At 34.2% G+C, this 21413-nt stretch overlaps 1 protein-coding gene across 5 annotated transcripts in view; it reads left to right on the plus strand.

Annotated features, from left to right (window-relative positions):
- HMGCLL1 (3-hydroxymethyl-3-methylglutaryl-CoA lyase like 1) overlaps positions 1-21413 on the plus strand; it is a 189056-nt gene that overhangs the window by 70766 nt on the left and 96877 nt on the right. For all 5 annotated transcript variants that reach the window (XM_027057545.2, XM_015070139.3, XM_015070140.3 and 2 more), the window contains 4 exons: positions 4464-4559; positions 6528-6676; positions 17339-17402; positions 18981-19169. In XM_027057545.2, the coding sequence (XP_026913346.1) occupies positions 4464-4559; positions 6528-6676; positions 17339-17402; positions 18981-19169 (498 nt within the window). The remainder of the gene's footprint in view (positions 1-4463; positions 4560-6527; positions 6677-17338; positions 17403-18980; positions 19170-21413) is intronic.

Consider the following 21413-nt stretch of genomic DNA (forward strand, 5'->3'; position numbering starts at 1 on the left):
TTGTTATTGTTTATGACTATATACATGTGCAATATCTTGAAATCCCAGTAAACTCAGGGAATTTGGATGAGAGCACTGTGTATTTTGGGGAGATTATAGAATTCAGATAGTGACATAATATTAATAATATATCTAAACATATGTGGAGTGTCTAAATTTAATTAACCCATGATAGTAGCAAATGCAATCTCTAAACTATATGCCTATTACACTCTAATCTTTATGAACTTTTTCATATCTATAATGCCCTTGCAACATGTTGCAAAATATTATTTCAATTCATATATACATGTGGCTGCCTAAGAAATTGATTAACCATGGTATAACCTGTTTTGTTGGCCAGATAGACATAGGTGTTGCCATTTCCAGACTGTGGCCAGGTGATAGCAAAGCATGTTATCAACCAAATTATGGGATTTTTATGATCTTAAAAGTCATAGGAAAATCTTTAAAATATGTTAAATCAAACCAGATGTAGAAATTTTTCGTTAAATTGTCAAAATAGTGCTGTAAAGGAATCGTTCCATTATTGGTTGAATAACAGTTAAATTTGAGACATTAAAATAACATCAAGATTGAAGTATAGCATAAACTTCCTAAGAGGAAAAAAAAGGCAAGAATTTTATACCTTCAGCTGAAAGTATATACTTTAACTGAAACCTGTTCTATTTTATTCATTGTAATAAAATTACACCCCATCAGGATTTTCTAAAGCTCTTTATATAACTGTCTTTATTGACCAAATTTAGATAGACTGCTATTACTTCTTGAATGACCTCATTATACTGTGGCTATTTCAAAGAAGGAAAAAGTACTGATTTGTTGGATTCAAATTCATGTATTATAATTTTACTAAGGTATCTTCAATGATTATCAAAGCTTAACTTTCATCACATAGGAATTTTGATACTATCATCTCTGTTTTCTAGTTTTAGTGATTAAAACATCTGTTAAATCATTGTTTTTTCATCGTGAGTCAATATTTTGGTTAATTTACACGTAGAATGAAATACTAGCATACAGGTCAATATGATCTGTATTTCTTAAAGATTAAAATTTGTTTTGTGCTCTTTATGCTACTTTATGATGCATACGTTAACCAAATCTGTATATTGGTTACAGAAACACTTTATTCATTTCTGTTATATAATATAAATGTTTCCAATGAACATTTAAACATTCTAGACCATAAGTACTAGTAGTATCGATTAATATTACTCTCTAGTAAGAGTATTGTTTCAGATTTCATTACACTTCCCTAGAACTAGTAGTAACTTTGCTTTTCTTTGATTGAAATTAGTAGTACTCTAATTTTTTATTGTAAATTGTGTGTATATGTTAGCATGTGCATTTATGTATGTGTGTGTGTGTGTGTGTGACAGAGAAAGAGGGAGAGAGAGAGATACAGATAGAGTTCACCCTGTAGCATCAGGCCTAAAGGCTAAATTCATAGATATGTAGTGAAGGACTGTGTTGAAATATGCACAAATGCTAAATAATTTAAAAAGAAGGCTATATGGGGCACCTGGGTGGCTCAGTAGGTTGAGGGTCCTACTTCAGCTCAGGTCATGATCTCACGGTCCATGAGTTGAGCCCCGCATCAGGCTCTGTGCTGACAGCTCGGAGCCTGGAGCCTGGTTCAGATTCTGTGTCTCCTTCTCTCTCTTCACCTCCTCTGCTCACACTCTGTCTCTCTCTCTCAAAAATAAATAAGCATTAAATTTTTTTTTAAAAATAAAAAGAAGGCTATATAATAATGAGGATTACATTTTTTGAGTAAAGTCCTCTTCCTTACACTAATATCCCACTGTGTCCTATTAATTTTTCTTGGGACTTCTATTCCCAGTACCATTTCTCTGGAACTTGTTGCATGCTGCATTCTCACAAGTGCCCGACAATTGCCTCACTTCTTTTCCATACTGCCCTTTGCATCTCTCCCAGATGTATCTTTCCAAAAATACTGCATTTATCCCAGTCTTTGGCTAATTCAACATATACTCCCCATGGCTTTCCTGTTGACCTCATAATAAATGCTGTGTTTTTAGAATAATGTGAACCTAACTCAAGGACACATCCCAGTGTATAGTCCCCTATCTTCATTTATAATCCATTCCCACATTATTTACCCATAATCTTCTCTAGCCAGATTATGTATTGCTACTGCTGCTCCACCCCTCCCTCCTTTCCAACCCTATTGATTTTTCTGTATTTCAGCTTCTATGGCTATGTCATGAATTACCTGAGAACTTAGTGGTGTAAATAAGCATTTGCTTTGCTCATGAAATCTGAGGGTGGGTCCAGGAGGGCCCCTTGTTTGTTCCACAAGGTCTGGGGCTTCATGTGAGTGACTTGAATGCTGGAGGCTAAGGTCATCTGAATGCTTCTTCAGTCACAAATTTAGGGGTGATGCTGGTTGTTGTCTGGGGGCCTTAGTTTCTTTTCACATGTTACTTTCCACATTAGCTGCCACACATGGCCTCTCTGCATGAGCTAATGTTTTTTTTTGTTTTTTTTTTTTTTTCACAGCCTGTTAGCTGATTTCCCCACAGTGGCTTCCCCCAAAGAGAAAGCCATATGGAAGCTGTGTACTTTTCTATGACCTAGGTTCTGAAGTCACATATTATTATTTCTGCTATATTCTATTGCTTGGAGTAATCACAGATCTGCCCAGGTTCAAGTGGGAAGTAAATATAGTTCACCTATTGGTAGGAATTGTTGAACTTCTGGAAGAGCATGTGGAATTAGAAATACTGTTGTGACCATATCTTTTAAAATTTTAATATGCTGTAGTCATGTTCTGCAGTTTGTATTCCATACCTCTTAAAATTTTCCTAGGCTATTAAAGGTCCTACTAACCTTTCCCCATTCTGAACTCTTACAACCTGTGCTCTGATTGGCAACCACTATATTCCTTTGGTTATGTTTCTGTGTGCATCTGTGCTATCTCCCCAAATTATTTAGTGCAAGGACCTTACTTTCCTGTATTTATATTTACCACAAGGCCTACCATAGGGGTTTGGACACAGTAGGTGCTTAATAAACATCTGGTTTAAAGTCAAATAGTCTCGGCATGAAATGAGAGCATTGGCTTTTATGCACTGTAGATGACCATGCGGGATAGTTGTTGTAAAGAATGCAGTTATTGGTTGGCAGACAGTGGATGTGATCTCTAAGAAATAAGTAAGCAAGAATCATGTTTTAGACAGAAGTAAATGTGTTTGGATTGTATGAAACTTGGAGACTTAAATGTCAATAAGGTAGGATGGCAGTCAATGGGAGGCACTTTTTTTTGCATCTTAAATATTTAATTTTCAATTTAAAATGTATTTAAAACTCATTTACTTAATTCCACTGGCATTTCACTGAGGGTAAGACTAAGGGGCTAATAGGAGTAAATATTTTAATATTTAATATATTTAAACTGTGTAGTTCTATTAAGAAAAGCATTTGTACTTTGAATAATTTTTTTCTGCATTTTAAAATTAAAAATAGTTGTTGTAACAAGCCAAGATATATAGGTAAAAAGTCTTTCATTATCCATTCCCATATTGAAGGTAAAGATTTTGGTTTGGTGTATGTTTCTATAGCTTTCCCCATGCTCATTTTTTATACTTTTCATTGTTTATATATTATTCCTTATATTTATTGTTTATGCCATAATTTATTCTGAATTATATAAAGCTCATGGTATGTCAATGATAATTTGTCTATGTGCTGATTATGAGATTTGATCATCAGTTATTTGCTCTAGGAGGCTAAATAATAGACTTTGTAGCAAACTAGTAACTTTGATTCTATAAAGTTGATTTCTTATAGGATCACAGAAAATATAGAAAAATAAAGTCTTGAAGAGATGGGTTAAATTTTCCTGTTTGTTACTCCATTGTATGCATTTGTTTGCATTATAAGAACAAATAGTAATCTGATGATAATTCAGAGAGCACTATGACTCTTACTGAAACATCCATGCTAACCAAATAACATATATACTATGATTTCAGCCTTGTTAAAGTATTCTAAAAGATATGTAATTTTTTACTAAATAATGTAAAATTTCATACATTGAAAATTATTTGGATGTGAGATTTTCACATGGAAGTTAAAAGCATGGCATACTGCTTTTAAAATTTTACCCAGTCTCAGGAGTATTTGAAGGTTGGGCTGTGAAATAAAAGGAGACCAAAGATCAGCCAAGTGAAAATAAGTAGAGAGTTGCTGACTATTCATAATCACTCATTTAACCAGATCCTATTATGTGAATAAGTTAAACCCAGATCTAGTTTTTATGTATTTATGACCTTACGAACTACTTATCATTAGCTATCTTGACAGAGCTTTATTATTTCTGACATTAATTTCAGAATATAATTGCATGAGTAATTATAACCTTCTTGAAAAATGAAACATTTGCTTGACAAAATATTTAAAGTTAAATACTTGTATATAACTATTACATATTTCAGATGGCTGATCACACTGAAGTGATGAAAGGCATTCATCAATACCCAGGAGTTCGATATCCTGTCCTTACTCCTAATCTTCAGGGTTTTCACCGTGCTGTAAGTGTGCTGCGAATTATTTTAAAATCAATGCTTCTTGCTGTTTTAAGGATCTTTACAAAGTTAAAACAGTATCCAATGTGGCTCCCTTGTTACCCTGCATAAATGCTAATGTATGCACACGAATACCTGGTGATCTGTAACTCCATGGTATTGGTATGGACTAAAGTGTTCCACATAAATGGCCCTTCCATTTTAACCATTCAGGAATCGAAAACAAAAATAGTTATCCATTTTGCTGAAGTTCTTTTGAAAGTATATTTTGTGTTTCCTGTGTAAATAAGGAATACAGAATTTAACTTAAACATTTCTCAGTACGATATTAGTGTTATTGTAGTGGATCATTTTTGCCAACTTTTTTGGATCAGCTTTTTGTTGCTGATGTTCCCTCCCTGTAGGTGAAGCTAACCACTGTTACTTACAACTGCCTGTAACAACTTTACCTATCCTCCCCTTCTGGCTTGTTTCTCCCCATCCTATGTGATTTTAGAATTTATATGTGAAAAAAAATCTTTGATAATGACACATACAAGAGGAATCAAGGCAATTTTAAGAAGGTTTGAGGTGTTGTGCTTAAATGGGTTTGTTGTAAAAGTTTTTCACCAGCTATTTCTGGTGTTAATTATTATTTTGCACTTTTGTATTTGGGACTGTGTTGCATAAAGTTGAGGTTGTAGATGCTCATTGATATATCACCTGTTGTGTATCTTTGTTAAAACCATTCTTCTTTTGTTAATTTTGGTGTAAGTTTTTTATTCTACTCTAAAGAGGCATTTTAAGGAATTATAAATATTGCTGTCGTTGGTCCTAACAAAGTAACGAATGTCTCCACCTTGAAAAAGACACGAACTGAGAGTACACCCTCAACAATAGCTTGGAAGGGCAAATAATGGGATGGAACACATGGCTTGGGAGTCAGGCATGCCTGTTCTTAAAGCATGACTTGATGACTTATAGTAGCTTTGGGACTTTGTGCTAGTTATTTAGCCTCTTTGAGCCACAGTTTTCTCGTCTGTAAAATGGGTAAGATTGTGGGTTACAGATAAAACACACAAAAGTACTAAAATTCTGGCACACAGTAAGTATTAAAATAGAATTTTGATTTTAGAAGTTAAAAAATTATTTTTGGTGGAGGACTGGAAGCCAATTGGTGTTTTTTAATGTTGGATTAAAAAAAAGATTTTTTTTTCTTAATATGTTAATAGGGTATCCGAAAGAGAGGAGAATCTAGGCACAGCGCTACAGATACATTAATAGAAAGTCTTAAAAAATCCAGCTGGAAAATAAGGAAATGTGATATTTGAAAACAAGTCACTGGAGAAGTCTGGGGAAAGGACTTAAGATGGCAAAAGGGAAAAATATTAGGTTAATATTTTGGATTTAAAGACTAGGCAAGAGGATTAAGACATTAGACATACAAGAGTATGTTGTAGCAGTCAGGGTATGAAACAATGGAAGCTAGCTTAAGAGACAGGAAAAAAATTTGGCGCAAAGTCTAAATGATGAATTGGAAAAACATTTTTCTGTTATAGGAAGAGGAGAACAGAAAGCATTTACTACTCTTTAATAATCGGTCCAAAAATGTTTTCCATAGATATTAAAAGGCTTTATTGGGATGCCAGTATTTTCCATAATTACAGTTAAAATATTTTTGATACCTACGCATAATTTAGGAAAGATGAAATTAAATTGGAACATCATCACTGTTTTCTGTACTTCATAGATTGTGTACTTCATAGATTCATAGATTCATAGAGTGTTGCAGCTTGGGGAATTATTTTGTTATCACGAAATACTTTTAAGTTTGAAAAGAGCTTATGTGGCAAGATGAGAAGACTCTAATTGTGAATTCCAAGGCAAATGTTAATGAACACACGTATGCCTTTATTGAGTAATTAATATTTCTTCTATTGTTATCATTTACATATTTTAAGTTAATTGTTTTTGCCCTTAATTCTCTTTTTTCAGGTTGCTGCCGGAGCCACCGAGATATCAGTTTTTGGTGCCGCATCTGAATCCTTTAGCAAGAAGAATATTAACTGTTCTATTGAAGAAAGCATGGAGAAGTTTGAGGAGGTTGTTAAGTCGGCAAGGCACATGAATATTCCAGCACGAGGGTATTTATGAAATTCCACAAATTCTAGTTAGTTACTATCTACTGTTTAAGTTTGTATATGAACTATGTAGTTATTATTTTAGCATTCATAATATATGTAGGGTGTCTTTTGTACCTTGTATGATCAGGCCATCACTGTATAGTGATTTGTCTCCTGAATACCAGTTAATAATTATTAGAGTTTATCTAGCCTAGAGGGTATAGTGCTCCAAGATCAGAGGCCAACTTGACTTTGCAAACCTGACATTGTTACTCATCTTATTAACACTTAACCCAAATGCAAATATCTTTTCATCTCAGCCTACTGTTGGGTTGATCAATTTGTGTATACTCGTAGTACCATTTGCAAAGGAACCCTCTAATGTGGTTTCCACATCTTTAAAAAATTTTTAAGACCTATTACTTTTTGTTCCAAAATTATTTTATGTAGACCTTCAATAGAGTATTTAAAACATAAAATTGAGCCTTCAAGCTGCACCAGGAAATTCGGCCCATCTTTCCCCTCATTCAACATCCCTTTCAACAGCCGATTTCCCTGTTTTCTCTGTGTGACCCAAAAGCAAAGGTAAATGGGGAAGAGGAAGAGAGAAAAGATCTGCTTTGATTCTTACCTGCTTCCAGAACCAGCAGTTGGAGCATGTACTGCAAACAGGCTCTACTCCCAGACCCATGTTCTATGAAATGTATAATAAATGATCACTTAAGAAGGAATTTGTTTCTAAGACATTAGCTAATTTTCTATTGCTTTTTATAATTATAGTGGTATGATAGTCTTCTCATGGAAATCAATTAAGACGTATAGCATTCATAAGACAAGTCTGATAGCTATAATTAGATTTGGATACAGGTTTACTTCCTTCAGTTGAGGAGAGAAAAATCCGTAGTGGCAGGGAGAGGTTTAGTGGTTAATGAGAAAGACAAGTGGATCCAATTTTGAGTGACAACATTAGAAAAGGGTTAGAATTCAACCAAGGTCCTTTGGAGAGCAAATAGAATTAGACCACACCATAGGGAACTGTCTTATTGGTTTGCTTACTTTTGTTAGCTTATTTTTCCTCTCTCCATAGCAATAGTTTTCAGCATGAGTTTTTAAAGATACAAAATTGTTTTTGTAATTAAAATATACACATCATGGAAAGCACATGCAAGAAAAATTTATAAACCAAGAAATGTGTATCCATAGACAGAAAATAAAGGATGTGTATTCTTAAGGCAAAAAAAAAGGTGAATAGCCACAAAACCATGTATTACAAGTTTCTAAATTCAAACATATGTAAGCTGTTTTGTCTCTTTCTTTTTAAAGAATGGGAAAATGAAGAAGCTACTGTATTTTAATGCATCTTTAAATATGGAGTATAGATTTTACAGTAAAGTCACTCATTGGAAATTTGAAAAACGCATAACTGTGCAAAGTAAAGTGCATGTGCAGCTTGCACTTCAAATAGGAAGTTGTTTTAATGTTAGAAGATGGATGTAAACATAAATTGTTTAATATCATATTTTATTATCTGTTTTTCTCTTATAAAGTAGAATAGGTAATATATTTAATAGAAATCTTAAATCCTCTTGAATACTGAGTTTTGAGCAACTAATATTGTCCCATCAGTAAAGCAAATTTTTTTTTAATAAAGTGTGTGTGAATTGGGGAGGGGGTTAGGTGGTGAGAGAGAGAGAATCCCAAGCAGGCTCCACACTCAACATGGAGCCTGACATAGGGCTCGATCTCACCACCCTGGGATCATGACCTGATCTGAAATGAGGAGTTGGATGCTAAACCTACTGAGCCACCCAGGCACCCCAATAAAGAAACTTCTAACCATGCTATAACTTAAAAAGTTTGCCAGGCCTTAATAAGAAGGGTACAAAGTGCAAGATGGACAAAAACTGACTCACAGTCCAATGCCATCAGCAGAGTACATTAGAGACTTATTGCAGAAGTATACAATAAATAAATGTGTGTTTTCCAATGCAGATTTTGTTCCTTTGAGCACAACTCCTAGATCTTCTGAAACAGTATTCATTTTTAGAAATAGGCCTTTTAGTATGTGAGTTCCCTCTTTGTGCAGATGAGAATTATCTTCCTACTCCCCCAAATGTTAATAGAGTTTAAATTAGATTTTATTTTTGCTGGCAATCTAGAATTTAGATACGCAATATTAGAAGTCATAGGTCATTGGTACTCAGTTAAGAAAAAGAGTCATGTTCAACTAGTTGAAACTGAAGCAGACACCTCAGCATCTTACTATGGCAACATGGCAACAGCTGCGTCAACATGTACTTGATCACCGTCCAGAAAATTTATGTCATCAGCTGTCAGATTTAAAGGCCATAAGGCAGTACACATTTTATAAATGCTCACTAAAACCATTTAAATTTTAACAAAAATAGTAAACCTTCATATGGTCTAAATAGCAGCTTTTATTAAAGTTATTAAGGCTGTGGTTTGATTCCCCCCCATCCTGTAACACACATATACACATGCATGTGTACACATTTTTTATATGTGCTCAGAACTTTACATAACATCTGGGACACATTGCGAACACATACCATGCCAGATCATTGACATAAAATGCAAAGTCAGCTAACTACCACTGAATATACATTATATATGAATGAGCAATGAAATGTCTACATTTTGGACTTCATTTTTAATGTGTAATTCATATGACATATGTTTAAAATATCTAGGTTATTTTTCTAATATCAAAATTTTTAAAAAGTTAAAAAGGCAAAGAAAAATAAAAGTCTGTGATACATGTAATGATTGTCTCTATTTTTATCAATGCATTTCCCGAAATTATTATCTCTTGGTTTGTCAAGATCCTTCCAAAATTGAAACGTCTTCAAGATATGAAGTAGTGCACTCATATATGAGACATTTAGTTTTATTCCTTTTTGTCTGAGTATTGTCCTACCTTAAATGAAGTCACAAGAATCACATACTCTTTGTGAGAATATTATTTTTAAAAAGGAAACTATCACTAAGGAGCCATTATTAATTTCACTACTAAAAGGCTTAGAAATCTACATTACAAATTCAAAAGGTCAGCAGTTGTGCATATCAAAGCAAAACTTCTCACATAATTATATCTTAGGCCTCTTCTGTAAAATGACTTCAAATGATCTGAACCATGATTACTCTGAAAGGTTGAGCCTACTAAAAGTTGAAAGAAAGTAGTTTTGTACCATTTTTCCTGGAAGCCAAACAAAATTACCATACTTTGTTTTAAAAAATTACAAAATGCAAAAATATTTAACTATGAACCGTAACTGCTGGATTCCTCAAATTCCCAGAAAAAAATGTGCAAAATAATGAGAACAAGGAATAAAAGACAAATTAGTAGTTAATATAAACAATCATATATAACTTTTAGATACAGAAAAACCAAAGATCATTTTAGGATGTGGTAATGGTTTACATTGCATATTAGTGTTTTTGTTTTCTCTGGCTAAATACCCAGTAGTGGAATGACTGGATGGTATGGAATTTCTATTTATTGAGGAACCTCCATATTGTTTTTCCAGTGACCCTCAATTTACATTCCCCCCAACAGTGCACAAGGGGTCTTTTTTTTTCCACTTCAGCATCTACACTTTCTATTTTTTAAATCTTTTTCATACTAGCTCTTCTGAAAGGTGTGAGGTACCTTTTGTGATACCTCCTTGTGGTTTGATTTGCATTTCCCTGATGGTAATGAGTGATGTTGAACATCTTTTCATGAGTCTCTTGGCCATCTGTATGTCTTCTTTGGATAAAGGTATTCAGGTGTTTTGCCCATTTTTAATTGGATTTTTTTTCATGTTGAGGTGTATAAGTCCTTTATATATTTTGGATATTAACTCCTTATCAGTTATATCATTTCCATATACCTTCTCCCATTTGGTAGTTTGCCTTTTTGTTTTGTTGATGATTTCCTTCACAATGAAAAAAGCTTTTTATGTTGGGATAGTCTCAATGGTCATTTTCACTTTTGTTTTTCTAAAGTGCATATTTTATGTATCTCTTGATCTATGACCCTCACCACCTGCTTTCTGCTTATCCCATAGCAATAATAATCCAGTCTGGTTTAACAGCTTCTGGATAAAATTGTATTATGTATATTAGTGGCCAATTTCTTCGATGAAATTAATGTTAATATTAGGAAATTCTTGTGCTTAATTATTTTTTGATGAGTTGCTTAGCTCTGTATAATTTCTAACCTATAAAATGGCCATGAAGTAAGTGCAGATTCCTCTCCCTCAAAGTGGTCAGTTTCCATTGGTTTTCCCGTTAAGAGATAATTTTGAACACAAACTTATTTAAGAACTTGCAACCTGTTTCTTAGCCAAACTAGTTACGTTATGTTGCACATGTATTTCTTATTTTTCCTCTGCATAATACAACATGCTATTGATTCTGATGCTGATCTTGAAGGTAGTAGTAATATTGGTGAGTGTGATAATGAGTTTCCTTATTTACGTCTCAATGTTTTAAATACACCATGTTTCTCATGACTAATGTAGCAAATACCTTCCATTGGACAGTCTACCCCAGGGGAGTTCACTTGCATATATGGCACCATCTTTCAAGTGTACAGTTGATTGGCCAAGTTCCTTTCCAATATCTTAGACTGAGGCCTTTCTGTTGGCCTGGAAGAAAAAATTTGAAGAGCAATTCAAAACCTCATTTACCAAAACATGGTACATAAAACTCTAAAAATGAGACATCTGTTAAAGCTATTTTCTGTCATACATATGGTTTGTTTGAAGGTACACTTTTTTTTAGCCTTAGATATTAATCTGGCACTGCTGTGTATCAGAGTAACACCTACCCAGCAATAGTTAATATGTGTAAGCTATGTTGTGTAGTCATCACTAAACAGCCTTCATATAGAGCCTTTGAAGAGCATGTTTTGTCATGTCTCATGAAATTAGCATTTCAGGGCAAAAAGAGAATTAGCAGAATTGCTCCTTGAGACCCAGGGACAGTATTTATTTCTTACATTATCTGTAGTGTTAAGTGCTTAGCAGGCTCTCACAATCTGTTTTCGGTTGGCTTATTAGTAATGGAATGCTATTTTGTATTGTTTATAGGCAGACATACTGTGCATGACTGCATCAAAACAGCTCCTACATTTAAATGTCTTAATTATGTTTAATTGACATTACATGTCACCTCTTCAATCTTGGCATTGTTTTTCTCTTCTGAGGATAGCAGTCATTGATTGTATCCATTGCAAGTATTTGTGACGTTTATTCCAGGCTCATCGTTTTTGTTTCTTTTTGCCAGAATGATTTTAAAGGACAGAGGATAATAGTGGGAAGGCCTTGGGTAAGGCCTCAATGTAGGTGCTTTTTCATGACTCAGTTTCACCAGATAAAGTTGTTAAGACTTGATTGCCTCAGTTTCTCTTTTATCATGATTTTGCACAATATTGATAAATGGCCTTCACAAGCACAAATAAAAATAACTCACCCTCCATCCACAGAATTTATTGTTAACACCATGCCTTTAATGTTAGCACAATTAGCTTTAATATGATTGGCCATTCTTTTATTCTGTCATCCTATATAGTGTTTAAGGTTTTGTTCTAAGTCTGAACTCATATACTATCATCTTTGGCTACAGGATTTAGAAGTAAGTGCATTAATAGCCTGGATGTAGCTACATATTTAGAGTAAAGATCAGGAATTTCATAGAAAATTAATTAAATAATGAAAATGGCACCTTAAATAACAAATTTGTGCATGAATTCATTCAAGAAATACTGAATGTTTTATATAATGTACTGTCTAGTGATAATGTATGGAATATGAAAATGAAAAGGTAGCCAAACTTCAAAGAGTTTCTAGCATACTGGGAAAATAGTATATATAGAAATTGTTATTTAACTGTCAAAAAAGGCAAATACATTGAGACATACAGACAGATCCTATTCAAGTTTAAAGTAATACTATATTAAATTTCTCGGGGGTTATATGGAGAAACTTAATGCAGAAGGTGTCAATAAAATGAAGTCATTAAAGATAGGTAAATATAGGGAAACATAATCAGAAATAATGGTCTTTTCAGGCAGGGTAAGAAATGTACAAAGAGCAAAGGCATAGTGAAGAGCAATCTCAAAAAGCATTTAGGTAACAGGAAAGAGCTTACTTCCACTGGAAGGGGAGTTTTTCAGGGTGTATATTGGGAGAGGGGTAGAAAGAGGTTTCACAAACTGCTGAACTTGAATACCAAGTTTACTTGGTAGACGATGGCAAGTCACTATAGATTTTCGAAGTGTAAAACTAATCAGATCTATGCTGTAGTCCTCGTATTTTGTCAATAGGTATTAGTGTACAAATGAGTGGTGTGAGACCAGAGGCAAGGAGAGCGCTTGGCAGATGTATGCAGCTGTCCTGAAGAAAATATTCAGGGACTGTTCTGTATGTTTGGACTGGCACTAGCAGACGTCACATGCAACAGAGGCTGGAAGGGAAGAACCAGGGTATCTGGGTTATTGAATATGTTCTCAAAGGTGACCTTTAAGTGATTTGGCAGGACAGACTCTGAAAATGACTGCATTTTTTTTAATGGCAAATGCAGGGGAAGCAAGAATGAGCATCATTTTTGACATGCTGAGCTTAATATGTCATGTCAATGTGTCAGGAAACCAATTTATAATGTTCCTGAGACTTGGAGTTGTTCCTTGAGTTATCTATCTGCATAATGATGAAAGACAGAGACTATGGGGGACTGAACTGATGCAAAGACTCCCTTTTCTGTTCCCATTACAAACATATGAAAATAACCATTTTTGAAACATATAGCTAAACTCAGAAAAGAAAATCCTCAGGTTTCATCAAAGAAAGTGTGGTGAGGATGCAGGTTGATGCCACTAGCACCTGGGGGTATCTATTTCAGATAAAATTCCTAGTGGCTCGAAAATGGGATTTTAATGTCGACATGATATGAGATAGATGTTCTACTAAAACATGTATTTTAAAGTGATGATTCTTGGAGCCTGGAATCTCCTCTTTGCCAATGCAAAGTCAATGGAATTTGTGGAATATTATGGAAACCCCAAATAAGAAATTAAGGTAGAAATTTGTCCAAGAATTGGTAAAGTCCACTGGGCAAGGACAAAAGGCAGTCCTATCTTGTTTATAGAGACACTTGAATAACTCAAGAGTCTCATGAAACTCCCATAGAAACTAAAATCACCATGGAAAGATACAGTAAAAATTACAAACCACATGACGATACAAAGAAGCAAAAAGAAAGAAGAGAGAAGCAAAAAAGGAAAAGCAGGAAAACTTTAACAGAAAAGAAGGAAATAGAACAATCTGAAGAATTTAAATTAACCCCTTAAAATACAGAGGCAAAGGAAGAACATAATAGATCTTTATGAAAATGATGAAGATTTTACAAAAAGAAACATTTCTTGAAATGACAAATACATTTATAAAGGAAATGATTGCATTCAGCTGCAGATTACATACAGTTGAAAGGGGTATTGGTGACTAGAAGTAGTATTCAAGGAAACTGCAAAAATAAAACACAGAAAAATGTAATAGAACTTTTGAAAGTGAGGTTAAGAGAGAGTGCCTCACAGAATTTTCAGAAGGAGAAAGCAGGGAAAGTAAATGTTAGAGATAGATTTGATGAACTAGTACCTTGAGGATTTTCTAGATTTGAGGAACAACATCAGTGTTAATATTAAAGAAGTATAAGTCCTGACATTCTCATAGTAAAATGCAGAATATTAGATATAAACAGAGAATCCAAAAAGTAGAGAACAAATTACTTTAAAATTGCTATAACAGAATTACCATTAAATAGCAAAATTCTCGTCAGCAAAACTGAGACCAGAGCTAGTGAAATATGCTCAAAATGGCAGAATGACTGTTCACCTAGATTTTATACCTAACCAAACTATTAAACATTAATGAAGGTGAAGTAAAATTATTTGGTGACAAAATAGTCTGCAAAACTTTACCATTACTGAAAGAACTAAACGGTGTAGTTCAGTAAAAAGGACATTAAGCCAGAAGTAAGAAATGGGATAAAATAAGAAATGGAGAGGTTGCAGTTTGGGGCTTCAGCAGAATAGAAATGATTCAAGATAGATCTGTGAGAAGTTGAACTACCAGCCTATTGAAAATAGATAAAAAGTGCTGGGGCATAGTAGTGAGATTCTTGAGACTAAAATCTGTGTATTAACACTTTTTACAAGGGAATAAATCAGGCATTCAAGGGGAGGTAGTATTGCTGATGTTTCAGTGGTATTCAATTTTGGCAAGTTTCTAAATGGAACTTTAGAAATTATTTTGAGATATTGGTGATTGAATGTAGTTCCTCAGGTTTGTGATTTAATTGGCCTGGAGTGTGTCAACCATTAGAGTTTTGGCTTTTAAACTCCCCAGGTGATTCTGTGCAGGCAAGTTTGAGAACCACTCTAATAGATTGCTATAGAAATTGACTTTAGCTACTATTCAAAGCGGACAATATAGACTATTTTTATCATGGGGGAGGCCATTTCATACTCATGAAAATGTTTCACTTTTTACCAGCAGCAAGCTTTTTCTGTAAAAGACTGGATAATAATATTTTAGGTTTCGTGGGTCAGATAATGTCTGTGCTCCTATTCAACTCTTATGGTGCAGAAATAGCCATGGATAATAGGTAAACAGATAGGCATGGCATTGTTCCAATAAAATTTGACTTGCAAAAGACTAATGAGCAGGATTTGGCCTATGGGTCTTCGTTTGCCAACCTGTGCTTATAGGATGTTAAAGTAAGCTAATGAACGTAGTTGAGAACCATCACATTTGTTTCGGGGGGGGGGGGGGGAAGTAGCTCCATGTGTAAATAGGTGGGAGAAGTGGCTCACAAGGATGGAAAAGAATGTAGGAAGATGAAATGCAGTGAAGAATGGAGACCAGGCAAACCTTAGGCCTGGGAAGGAGTCTGAGGGAAAACTTGAGTGAATGAAAATGCAGGTGATGTTACCAAAGGGTAGTTATGGCCAGATAGTAAAGAATGCAAGAAAGGTTGGTTTGCTTTATATCGTTTTGAATTCATTGGTTTTTTCTTACATTGTTTTTCATATTTAGAGGGAGGGCATGTAAATGGATGGCTTGGATTTTGTATTGAACCACATCTAGATATTTTGGGTTCAGAATGAAGTAATTATTCATTTATTTATCTGTAATCATTATATCTGAATCGAAAATGTTCTTTTTCATCTTTAGCCACCTTTTCCAAGTGTTAGGTTTATAGAACATTTTCTTTCTACATATCTTGTTTAAATTTATACAGGTTATTCAAATAAGATAATGATAGTAATTGCAAGAGCAGAGAAATAATTTCCTGCATAACTTTCAAGTTGTACTTGAATTATCCTATTTATCGCTCTGTCTTCTTTACTGCTTACTTGACTTACTGAATTGTTTATTTAATTCCAAAACACAACTTCTATTCACATTTTAATACTTTTGAAATTAGATTATGGTTTTAGAATCAATGAGTATGTATTGAATCATTGAATATATTTGTATACATTTAATATGTATATTTTTTTTACTCCAAAACCTGTTATAAAATTTATAGTGTATCTTATAATGGACAACATCTTAGAATCAAGGAAATATGGTATTATCTTTTGTCTTGTTTTTGCTTCCACCTTTCTGTTGGCAACCACTTCCAGAGTTCCCGGAGAATTAACATTTCTGGAAAACTACTCTGATCTTGTCACTACGTTACCTAATAATTTTGAGTGATCTCAAAGTTCAGACTCCTTGGCATGGCATTCCAAGGGCCTTATTATCTAAAGCCTGTTATATTCTGGCTCACAGAATTGGATCTCCAGCCTCATTTCCTACCACCCCTCTCTCACTCATGTGAATTGCTTCATCCCTGACAATCAGACACATGATGCATTATTTTAATACAAGTGTTGTAAAAATCTCTGAGGAAAGTTTAATAAAATGGGATTGGTGTTGAGCTGAAAATAGCTAAAACAGGCTTTTTCTAAAGCTTAATACTTTAAGATGGAAAAGTATCATTATCATTTCAGGAAAGGCTTGACTTTTTCTATTAGAGTAAATTGTTGAAGAAGCTTACAGGATATCTTTATATGGAGCCTTTAAAACGTAGACTAGACACTCTTCTGTATAGGATGATTTAGGTATACCCACGAGAGATAAACAAGATGAACTTTGAGGTTGTGGCCAACTCTAGGAGTTTTGGGGTGATTAATGACTCTATCTAAATGAGGCCAAAAGATCCAGATGGGAGTGAAGAGAAATTCAGTTAGTCATCTACTCGCTATTTCTCTATGATTCCAAAGAACTAGATATTTAACAGTTGGATGTGTGTACTTACTTAAATAAAACTATGTAGTTCACTGGTATTTTCCACTTTGAGTGTTCATATGCTGCTATAGCATAAATAATTCCACAAGATAAACACCTGTTACTCCATCTGCCATCAAATAACATTCATCAAATTGTCATTATTAGAAAAAAATTGAGTTAAGTGAAAAATGTTCCAAAATTGTTTTTCTATGTTCTAAGAATAATAATGGACTAGGGTAAAAAATATTTTGATGACTTTTTAGCTATTCATTTTTATAAAATGGAAATTAGGAAATGACTTAAATCATCTATATATTTATATGGCTCTATATTTTAAATTTAGGTATGTGTCTTGCACCCTGGGCTGTCCGTATGAAGGAAACATCACACCACAAAAAGTGACAGAAGTAAGATATACCTGTGGTTTTCTGGTTCTTGGTAAAATGATGTATAATATTTTTAAAAGTGGGCTGTTCTCCTTACTGTTGATTGCATCTGCACAACCAAGTTTCAGGAGAACCATGGAAGACAAAATTGATCACTTAACCAGTAGTTTCATTTTGACACTGAAGATGTATATATTGGCTACAACTATTCAAAGTTAAATAACATTTGAGTCTGTTCATGTTAGGGTTCATAGATGAAACATTTTTACATGGGTGGAACTTAGTGGGTGACCTTTCCACGTTCCATCAGAATGTCAGGGAACTTTGTACATGCACACTTAAACTTTGCTTTGATTGCTCAGTTATCATCCCTGTGTTCTTGTCCTGCATACTTGGGCACTTGTATCAGAGTGTATACACTGCTTTTTCTGTACGCTGTTCATTCCTTTGAGATCCTATACTTCATCCTGAGACTCCAGTTCCTTTCATTAGAGAGCAGTTTTGCAGGAATAGATAATAGTCCTTAAAGATGGCATTGTTAGAAATTCAGAACTTAGGATAAACCTTTGATGTGGCTAAAGCCATTCCTCTTTTGTGCCTTCATTTGAAATTTTGAAATTTGCTGCAGATTTTTCAAATGCGTGCTATCCCAGTCTATTTAAGGAATACCTTTGCACACAGAGGCAGATATACTGTAAAATAAAGAAGCTTAAATATTTTAGTCCTTCACCTATATGGTACCCTTCTAAGACTCCTTATGAATTTGCATTCACAATTATATATTATTTTCTTAAAAAACACTTCCAAAACGATAGAACTTGAGGCTCCACAAAAACTAGGCTCCAAATCTACCTGTCGACCAAGCCCCTTGCTTTGCTGCCTTTTGCCTCATGGATGAGGTCTATGGATGGACCACACATACCCTCAGGCTCTCCATCACTGCACCAGAATGTCTGAGGAGTTGCTGAAGAGAACTGCGTAACAGGCAGATTGGAAGCATTAAGAATGCATGACCAGCAACCTTACGTGAGTCATCTAGACTTAACCTTAGTTATCCGACATAAAGGGAATTTGCAGGTTACTTGGCATAAGTGCATCCATTCATGAACCAGAAGTATTAAGTTAGAAATACTAAGTGACTCTACCAATCACACAACTACTTAGTGACAAAGCTGAAAGTATTTTTGATATCTCGTGACCTCAAATCTCATGCCTTGAGAAATACTACTTCCAAAGTAAATTTGTAATGCTTCTGTTTGTTTAAAGGGCTGAGAAAGTAAGCCTCCCATAATTGAAATTGTAGCTTATAATTGCATAACTGAACATGGAGATGGACAGTTATGATTCTAAGATCAACTTGAATATTAGAAAAAGATAATTATAGTAATGTCTTTAAAACTTTTATATAATAGTTGGGATTTAATAACCAAGGAAAAGGACCAGAAAATTAAAATATGTGTTTCCCATGAATACATAACTGATCTTAGGTATGACTTTTACTTGTAGATGATGTCTGCTAAGGAGTAACAGGGTTTGAATTTGTTCATTTCCATTATTCTTATTTTTTTTTTTTAACTAGCTTCTCACCTTTCCCAACAGGTATCTAAAAGATTATATGGCATGGGCTGTTATGAGATCTCTCTAGGAGACACTATTGGAGTGGGAACTCCAGGAAGCATGAAAAAAATGTTGGAGAGTGTCATGAAAGAAGTCCCACCCAGTGCGCTTGCTGTTCACTGCCATGACACGTACGGACAAGCCTTAGCAAATATCCTTACGGCCCTTCAGGTATTTTGCGTTATTTGTGTGTAAGTGTAAAGTGGGTATCCTTAATGATAATATAAACATGTTAAAGGGTTTAGTGAGGTAATATTTATAAATTGCTACGAATATAATATTTAAACTACCCACCCCATGACAAGTATTCAGGAAACATCTGCAAATTGCGCATTTATTTTTAGGGCAATGATGTCTCCTATTCCTGTTAATTTTATTTGATAAAATTTCTCTTTTTTTTTTTTTTTACTAAAGGGTAGTTCAATGTTAGTTTTAGGTGCAACATAGTAATTCAGTAATTATATGCACGACTGCCACAGTCAGTGTAGTCACCCTCTGCACCATACAAACTTACTACAATATTGACTATATTCCATGAGCATTTCATGCTTATGACTTTGTTTTATAACTGGAAGTTTGTACTTCTTAATACTCTTCATCTATTTCACTCATTCTCCATACCCTACTCCCTTCTGACAATCCAGAGTTTGTTCTCTGTATTTATGAATCTATTTCTGCTTTTTTCTTTGCTTGTTTTGGCTTTTAGATTCCACATATGAGCGAAATCATGTAGTATTTATTTTTTCCTCTCTGACTTATTTCACTTAGTGGAATACCCTTTAGGTCCATCCATGTTGTTGCAAATGGCAAGATTTCATTCTTTCTTAGGGCTGAGTAATACTGCATTGTGTATATATGTACCACATCTTCTTCATCCTTTCATCTATTGATGGACACATTGATTGCTTCACTATCTTGGTTATTGTAAATAATGCTGCCACAGAATGGATAGACACATATATCTTTTTGAATTAGTGTTTTTGTTGTCTTCAGGTAAATGCCCAAAAGTTGAAGTATGGGTTGTATGGTCTTTGTATATTTAATTCTTTGAGGAAATTCTGTAACATTGCGCACAGTGGCTGCACCAGTTTGAATTTCTGCCGGCAGTGCGTGAGGGCTACTTTTTCTCCACATCCTCACTAGCACTTGTTATTTCTTGTCTGAGACCAGCTATTCTGACAGGTGTGAGCCAATATCTCATTATGGCTTTGATTTGCATTTCCCTGATGATTAGTCATATTGAGGATCTTTTAATGTGTCTGTTGGCCATCTGGAATCTCCTTTAAAAAATATTCAGGTCCTCTTCCTATTTTTATTGGATTTTTTTGGTGTTAAATTGTATGAATTCTTAGTATATTTTGGATATTATCCCCTTATCAGATACATCATTTGCAAATATCTTCTCCCACTTAGTAGGCTGCCTTTTTGTTTTGTTGATGATTTTCTTCACTGTGCAAAAGCCTTTCATGTTGGAATAGTTCCAATACTTTAATTTTGTTTTTGTTCCCTGTGCCTGAGGAGACATGTATAGAAAAATGTTTCTGAGGCCAGTGTCTAAGAGATTACTGCCTATGTTTTGTTTTAAGAGTTTCATGGTTTCAGGTCTCCTATTTATGTTTTTGAATCTATTTTGAGTTTATTTTTGTGTATAGCATAACAGAGTGATCCAGTTTCATTCTTCTGCATGTAGATGTCCATTTTTCCCAACATCATTATTAAACGGACTAATGTATATTCTTCACTTCTTTTGTATTTTCCAAAGTCCTTTGTCACAGATGAATTAACCATAAAACTATGGCTCTGTATCCTGTTCTCTTGATCTATGTGTCTTTTTTTTTTCTCTTTTAATTACTTTAGCTTTGCAGTATATTTTGAAATCTGGAATTGTGGGACCTCTGGTTTTGTTCTTCCTTCTCAAGATTGCTTTGGCTATTCAGGGTGTTTTTTGCTTCCCTACAAATATTAGGATTATTGTTCTAGTTATGTGAAAAATGCCGTTGGTGTTATGATAAGGATTGGATTGAATCTTTAGATTACAATGGGGTTGTATGGACATTTTAATGATACTCTTTCAATCGATGAGCATGATATAGCTTTCTATTTCTTTCTGTCATTTTCAGTTTCTTTCATTAATTACTTACAGATTTCAAATGGTAGGTCTTTCACCTGCTTGGTTAAATTTATTGCTAGGTATTTTATTATTGATGCAATTGTAAATAGGATTGTTTTCTTAGTTTTTCTTTCTTCCACTTTGTTATTACTGTATATAAATGCAACAGATTTCGCTTTAGTAATGTTCTATCCTGCAACATTACTTAATTCATTTTGTAGTTCTAACAGTGCTTTTGGTGTGGACTTCAGGGACTTCTATATAGATCATGTCATTTGCAAAGAGTGACAGTTTTACTTCCTCCA

Source organism: Acinonyx jubatus, chromosome B2, assembly GCF_027475565.1.
Source record: "Acinonyx jubatus isolate Ajub_Pintada_27869175 chromosome B2, VMU_Ajub_asm_v1.0, whole genome shotgun sequence".
Taxonomy (NCBI): Eukaryota; Metazoa; Chordata; class Mammalia; order Carnivora; family Felidae; genus Acinonyx; species Acinonyx jubatus.